Source organism: Oryzias melastigma, linkage group LG13, assembly GCF_002922805.2.
Source record: "Oryzias melastigma strain HK-1 linkage group LG13, ASM292280v2, whole genome shotgun sequence".
NCBI classification, from domain to species: domain Eukaryota; kingdom Metazoa; phylum Chordata; class Actinopteri; order Beloniformes; family Adrianichthyidae; genus Oryzias; species Oryzias melastigma.
The window spans coordinates 31,254,422-31,262,109 of record NC_050524.1 but is presented as its reverse complement, the minus strand read 5'-3'; the positions used below and the strand labels follow the sequence as shown (position 1 = coordinate 31,262,109).

Sequence of the window (7,688 nt, the reverse complement as noted above, 5' to 3'; positions counted from 1 at the left end):
TAAAAAAAAGAAGAAAAAAACGTTTTGCCCTTAGAGGGGGTGGTATTAAAACAATAAAACAATAACCGAGATTTCCTCATCGCTTCATCTGCAGCTACACTTCTGCAGCTTGAAGCCTAAAGACGCAGAAGTCTCGTTTGAGGAAAAGCACGAGTGCAGGTACAGAAACTTAAATGGATCTCGTTGTGTTTTTAAACAAAAAAAGGTCCAGCAGCTTACTTGTTAGAATGGTTATTCATTTAAAAACCGCTGAACAGGTTTCTCACGTGCACCTGAGACTGTCAATAGACTCTGCGCGGCACACGCTCTCCAGACAGAGCTGTGACGTCACTGCAATCTCTTTTTTTAGTGAATCAAATAATAAAAAATCTCATTCATTGTCGTGTTTATAATTACTTATCGTGTGAGTTGGTTTGTGCTTTATTGCAAAATGATGATTTAATGGAAACAGTGTCATTTGGAAAGTGTATTTTTCTAAATTCCTAGAATTTAGATCAAATTTTAGGCAAATGTGTAATGGAAACGCAGCTAGTAATTCTTTTTCTTCTTCCACCTGGTGGGTCACTCCTTCCTTCCTCTCTTTCTTCACTCTTCTGTGTTTCACCCACTGCTGTAGTTTACTCCCAGATAGAAGAAGTCAGGAAGACTGGTGGAAGGTCTCTGTCCTGATGACTCATCCATGAGGTCAAATCAACAGTAGCAGCAGTGGACTCCCACTAAGCTTCTCCTGATGCTGGATACTCACAATCCTGAACACAAGGGATCATAATAGACAGCAGAAAAAAATCCTTTTAGATACAAACCCTTTTATAATATGCATATTTAATATGTATCAAACATGTTATATTCTTAAATAGACAGGGGCAATAAATGACAAAATAGCAATTAGTGCAAGTTGTTGCGTAATGCATGGAATGTATTGTAAGAGCTGTGTGATGTACTTCCGGTTTTTCGGTAGCCTAGCGGTTAAACACTCGGTCTGACGATCAAGAGGTCACTGGTTCGAACCCGACTCGGGGCTTATTTGTTTGCTTCTTTTTTTTTTTTTATCACAAAACTGTTAAATTTGGGTAAATATTTTTTTAAAAAGATAGACAGGGGCAACAATTGACAAAAAAGCAATATGGGGGTGTTTGTTTTAATTTTTTAGTACTTTTAAAGGGTAGTCAAATATTGCAGTTGGTTGCGTAATCAATGGAATCTATCCAAGGTGCTGTGTGACATTCTTCCGGTTTCTTGGTGGCCTAGCGGTGAAACTCCCCCTCTTACAATCAAGAGATTACTGGTCCGAACCTGACTTGGGGCTTATTTGTTTGCTTCTTCTCTTTTTTTATTTAATCCCAAAACTGTTCAATTCAGGTAATTATTTTTTTTAAATTTTTTTTTTTTAATAGATAGGGGCAATAAATGACAAAATAGCAATATGGGGGTGTTTGTTTTGATTTTTAGTTGGAGGCTTAATCCATGGATGAATCAACATATTAAAAAGTTTTAACTTCAAGTATACATTTAAAGATATTTCCTAATGTTTCTTTCTCACTTTATAACTGTAATACAAGAGAAATGCAAAGCAGTGCTTCATGATCTGCCACTTATTTGTTTTCTTCATATTTTTATTCAGTCCTCATAATCAAGGGTGAGTTGTGGCTGCAAAGGTTTTAAAAAGAAAAATAAGCTCCACGGGATGTCTGTCTAACCACACCTGTTGCCATAACTGATGTCCTCACACTCTTGGAGGACTGCTTTGTGCCAAATCTCACCTGGTTCACACTTTTACAAAACCGACATTGAAGACAATGCTGCCCTCTAGCGGCGATGATCCTAAAAGTGCTATCAGTTTCTCCTTCTTAGACGTGTTGATCTAGCGGAGGTATAAATATTGAACGTCTGATTTTTCCAGCTGCTTTTGCAAGTGTCTCTCTCTGTACACAGCAGCCTCTTTTCCTGATTTGACTTTAAATTAAACCTCATATTCTCATATTAGACTGCAATTCCTTTATAATACTAATTAGTGCTTCAAGGACTACTATAACTAAAATATTTGTTTTTTTTATCTATGCTTTTATTTTTTATGTATTTTTCATTTAGTTAGTTTTTATTTTTATTTATTTTTACATCATATAAGGTCCAACAATGTTATAAGTTAGAATTTAGCTGTAAATAAATCCTCGTTTTGACAGGTTTGAGTATGATGGAAGAATATTTCTATGTTGCTGTTTGAGATTATTTTGATCTATTTAACAATTGTTAATCACTCATTCAAGATCTGCAATGAATGGAAGCAGCAAACTGACATTATCAAGCCTCAGTGGCCTAATGGATAAGGCACTGGCCTTCTAAGCCAGGGATTGGGGGTTCGAGTCCCCCCTGAGGTGCATTGATTCCATATGGATGCACAGCGATGGAAACAATATGTTAACAGTTGAGCTTAACTCCTTTAAGGTCACAGTGCTGTTGAAGCTCCCACTTATTCTGAACCACTGATGATCATCATGCAGACTATATATCATCAGGTTATCTTCCTTATAATTCTTAAAAAATGAGCGACTGTGAAGTCTGCGTGAAGTTTATGTTCTGAAGCTCCTCACCTGTCTGGACTCTTCTTATGAAATTTTCCTGCATTAAAACTTAAATGATAAATTTTGTGGCATTTAAAATGATTCTTAATGAGTTTCTTGTTTGTGCATTTCTTTGCGTCCGATGCTGACCTCTACAATGACCACGCCTTCCCACAGCCTCCTGTGTGAAGCTGTTTACAAGAGGATGCAGGTCAGAGGTCGTCACTGTGCGATTCATGTTACTGTTGCTTTCATCTCAACATTCACTGAACAGCAAACGCAGAGATATTTTGGTTCCAGAGGCTTTTTAAGAACTAGAATAGCTCTAGTAGGGGTATAACGATTCAATTCATATCATAATTTGTTGTCACCGATCCAATTCATAGTCAATATAGGTTTATTTTTTAAGAATCCGATTCACTGATCTAAAATAGACCCAGAACATCTTCAACCAGAGTGACTCAGAGATAAATACCTGGTACTAAACAGGTGAACTTTTACAGATTCTTTGAATTCCTTCAAGATGATCAAGTGTAAATTAAATATGTGTACAAACAAACAAACAATAAATAATGTCAAATTCATTGACATTTTAGTATTTAGTATTTCCCCAATTACATAAATTTCTTAAAAATTAGAATAGCTGAAAGCAGCAGAAGTTCAATGACCTCCTTCTCTGGATTTAATGATGTTAAAAAATGAAATGGAAAATGAAGAAGTTTTGAATCAACCTTATTGTGACGGTCAAAGGCTGGGATAGTGTAAGAAATAGCACTTCAACATTCACAGTTCCTGTTTGTTTGAATCCTTTACATCCAAGTGAAGTGATTTGACCATTTATGAAAGCTGAAAGAGCTTCATCTTTCACGAGAAGCAATATTACATTCGTGAGAGTTTAAGGTTTTCATAATGGAAGCAAAAAATATTGTGTGTGTGGAGTCCTCAGTCTCAACACTTAAACTGTACCTGCAGCTGAGTCTGCCACCTAGTGGTGGAGCCTTGGCAAGACAAGTCTGCTTCAGTTTCATAGAATAGAATAGGATAGAATAGAATAGAATAGAATAGAAAATACTTTATTAATCCCTTTGGAGGTCCTCAGGGAAATTCAAGTACCAGCGTCCGTACAGCAGTAAAATACAATACAAATAAGTAAAATAGAATAACAAAATGAAGTAATAAAATAGAATAGCAAAATAAGTAAAATAGACTGAACATAAGTATGCAATAGAAAAATTATAAATAATGCAGAAATCAACATTGCACAATACCCTGATGTATGTGCATATTGTAAGTATTGGTAAGAGTATTGCACATGCCTTATTGCTTGTATGATGTTTGATGTTTCAGGCTGCTATGCCCCTCCCCTCTTGACCCTCCCTCTCCCCCTCCTGCCGAATGCAGAGTTGTACAGCTTGATGGCTCGGGGGACAAAGGAGTCTCTGAGTCTGTTGGTCCTGCTCTTAGGGAGGAGCAGCCTGTTGCTGCTCAGGCTTCTCTGTTTCCCGATGACAGAGTGCAGAGGGTGGCTGGTATTGTCCATTATAGCCAGCAGTTTGTTAAGTGTCCTCCTCTCTGCTACTGTCACCAGGGGGTCCAGCTTCATGCCGACCACAGAGCCTGCACGCCTGATCAGTTTGTCCAGTCTGTTAGCACTCCTCTTTGGCAGGTTGCCCCCCCAGCAGACCACGGCATAGAAGAGAGTGCTGGCCACCACCGACTGGTAGAACATCCACAGGAGCTTCTTGCAGATGTTGAAGGATCCCAGTCTCCGTAGGAAGTACAGACGGCTCTGGCCCTTCTTGTACAGGTGGTCTGTGCAGCGTGTCCAGTCCAGCTTGTTGTCCAGCCACAACCCGAGGTACTTGTAGTCGCCTACAATCTCCACCTCATCGCCTCTGATGGTCACAGGTTGTGGTTGTGGGCTGGACTTCCTGAAGTCGATGACCAGCTCCTTGGTCTTCGAGGTGTTAAGCTGGAGATGGTTCATCTGACTCCAGGAGACGAAGTCACTGATTACACTCCTGTACTCGTCCTCCCCGTCGTCCCTGATACACCCCACAATGGCTGTGTCGTCAGCAAACTTCTGTATGTGACACAGCTCCGAGGTGTAGCAGAAGTCTGAGGTGTAGAGGGTGAAGAGGAGGGGGGCCAGCACCGTCCCCTGGGGTGCTCCTGTGCTGCTGATGATGGTGTCTGAGGTGATGCCCCGTAGTCTGACGTACTGCGGTCTCTCCGTGAGGTAGTCAGCAATCCAGGACACCAAGCAGGGCTCCACTTGCATCTCCCTCAGTTTGTCCAGTAGCATCGGTGGCTGGATCGTGTTGAAGGCACTAGAGAAATCCAAGAAGAGGATCCTCACTGTGCCACTCCCCTGATCCAGATGAGCTTGGACTCGGTGCAGGAGGTAGAGGATGGCATCATCCACCCCCACACCTGCTCGGTAGGCAAACTGCAGGGGGTCCTGAGCCTGTTGCACCTGAGGCTTGAGGAGGTTGAGGAAGAGCCGCTCCAGAGTCTTCATCAGCTGAGATGTGAGCGCCACCGGTCTGTAGTCGTTCAGCTCACCAGGACGGCTTTTCTTGGGAACTGGAACGATGCACGATGTTTTCCACATGGAGGGCACCCTTCCCAGCTGCAGACTCAAATTGTAAATGTGCTGGAGTGGCTCCCCAAGTTCAGCAGCACATGTCTTGAGGAGACGGGGGGGCACTCTATCAGGGCCGGCTGCTTTCCTTGGGTGAAGCTGCTTCAGTTCTCCCCTCACCTGGTCAGCTGTTATTTGGGGGAGGTGTTGAGAAGGGGGGAGGGGTGGTGGAGGCTGCACAGGGGATGAAGTCAGTGAAGGTGAGTCCTGTGGTGGGGGAGGGGGGACAGTGGGCTGGTCATAACGATTAAAAAACTTGTTCAGCCTGTTAGCTTCCTCCACTGTCCCCCCCGCTGTTGTCGCTTTGGTTCTGAAGCCTGTGATGGTGTTGACACCGTCCCAGACCTCCCTCATACGGTTCTCACCCAGTTTCTTCTCCACCTTCCTCCTGAAGGTGTCCTTCCCCTCTTTCAGGCAATGTTTCACCTCCCTCTGTGCTGATAGCATAGCCTCTTTGTCCTTCATGAAAGCCACCTTCTTCCTGTTGAGGGCCGCTTTCACCATAGTACACATTTAATGAAATATTTTGGGAATGTGAGTCAGCCAGAGTCTGAATTATGAGACTTCATACTGAACAATTCCATACATTCCAGCTGTGGTTTATCAGCTGAATGGGGATGACTTGTGTTGTGAACAGTTTGTGACAAAAACAGAATGTTTGCAGAACATTTAAAGAGTGCATACAGTGTTGTTAAATGACTTTAATTTTTTAAACTTTACTATAAAAATACATTTTTATCTGCATAAAAAAATACATTTGATGACAAGGTTGCCAGATTTATGCAAATTAGAAATCCTCAATACCATCAGTCCAGGCTGCAAGGTAAAAGAAACTGTAATAAAATATTTGATTTAAAATGCAGAGAAAAAAAGAGTGGATTCTAGAAACTTAGAATCAAAATCAATTGACAAACCATGATAGCAGAAATAAAATATTCAACATAACTGCTCAGCAATCTGCATGTAATCTTGAAACAAACATCTTAGAAGCTGCATTTTTTTAAGTGTAACAGAGTCAATATTTTAAAAGATTTTCACATCCGACACCAAAGACTGGAATTGTTCTTGATGAACTGTAGTAAGAGTCATGTAGGTCGGAATCCTCAGCAAAAGTATCACAGTAAACCTCACATTAAAGTAGTTATCCTTCGCCTTATGTGTTTGAAAGGATTTTAATTCACAAGAAAAAAGTCTTGAAGTCCCAATGCAAAAAAAAAAACAAAAAACCCAAACATCCACATTAGGTCAGAAACCAAATACATCAATACATTCAAATATGAAATATCTCGGTGGTGCAGCTGTTATAAAGTAGGGGGCGCTGAACTGGAGCAGCAAGTGTCACAGGTGAGGGTGCAGGAACATGATGGCTCCTAACTTCTCCAACCGTTTCAAGGCTTGGCCTTCAAGGTTCACATCATGTGGAGAGCTCTGCAAGGACAGGGGAAAAAAAAAATCAAATCAGAGATCATATTTTAAACTGTTCAAGTCGACTCCCACACACACCTTCATAGCTTTCATCGTGTGGGATCCGTAGTAATGTATGGGTTGCTGCTGGTCACTCTTCTGGGGGTAACCGAATCCAGCTATGTGGACCACATCACAGTAATTGAGAGCCACAAACACAGCAAGGATCCCTGTAGTGGGATGAAAAGAGACCTGCAGGGAAACAGCAACAGTGTTTAAGTATTTGATACAAGGACAGCACTATATTACTATATACTACTGCTTAATATTCGACTAGTTTTGTTGGGAAGGGAAAAAAAAAGGAATAAAAGTGTCCAACAATCAAACTTTTTACTGTAGTCCAGACTCCAAATGTCCTCTAGATGGCAGTGGAATCAAAAAGTAAAAATTTCTCTGTTCCAAGTCCCACTTCCATCATTGTAAAAGCGTTCCCAGTGGTTGTTTAGTTACAATTATGTTGTTTTAAGTCAAAACCAAAATCCTGTGTTGTTTTCTAGGATCTGTTTGCCAGTGGCCCATCGTCTGTAGAACCTACATCTCTGCTACAAGGGTCAGTAGTGTAAAGTCTATTTTGAATGTGTTAAACTGAAATGCTGCCAAATATTCCTTTACAGACTTTGAGGGAAATTCTGGGCGCAGACGTGATTACTGTGCATGATTCCAGCTGATTGCCTTTATTTTGAATTTTGGAAACTCAGGCTTCAGATCAACATGACAAATGGCTTTTAAAGACATTTAGGTTGTGAGGTTTTGGTTAAAAACTTCATAATCATAATTAAAACACTACTGGGAACCAAATGTTCCCTCTAATTTCTGTGTGTCTGAGCAAACACAGAAAGTCACTGAGTGCTCCTTCGATCACAGTGAACAAGTGTCTCAAATCTCAGATCTGAAATCATGTAGCAAATTAAAAGAATTACACCAATGAATTTTCATCAAACTGTTCAATATAAGGGATTTGCAACTATAACAAAAATCAGGAAGTGGGTCCTACTCCTGCTGTCTGGGAATAAATAACACTT

General features: G+C 40.8%; 1 protein-coding gene and 1 non-coding gene across 4 annotated transcripts in view; one reads left to right on the top strand and one right to left on the bottom strand.

Moving 5' to 3' along the window:
• Positions 1-2,302: 2,302 nt before the first annotated feature.
• On the top strand, positions 2,303-2,375 carry trnar-ucu. Its single transcript has one exon. It is a non-coding gene; the product is annotated as a tRNA-Arg (tRNA).
• Positions 2,376-5,888: 3,513 nt separating this feature from the next.
• Positions 5,889-7,688, bottom strand: part of LOC112149446 (CMP-N-acetylneuraminate-beta-galactosamide-alpha-2,3-sialyltransferase 4) — a 30,914-nt gene continuing 29,114 nt past the window's right edge. For all 3 annotated transcript variants that reach the window (XM_024277136.2, XM_024277137.2, XM_024277135.2), the window contains exons 10-11: positions 6,706-6,858; positions 5,889-6,630 (exon numbers count right to left, since the gene is read on the bottom strand). In XM_024277136.2, the coding sequence (XP_024132904.1) occupies positions 6,541-6,630; positions 6,706-6,858 (243 nt within the window). In that variant the 3' untranslated portion in view covers positions 5,889-6,540. The remainder of the gene's footprint in view (positions 6,631-6,705; positions 6,859-7,688) is intronic.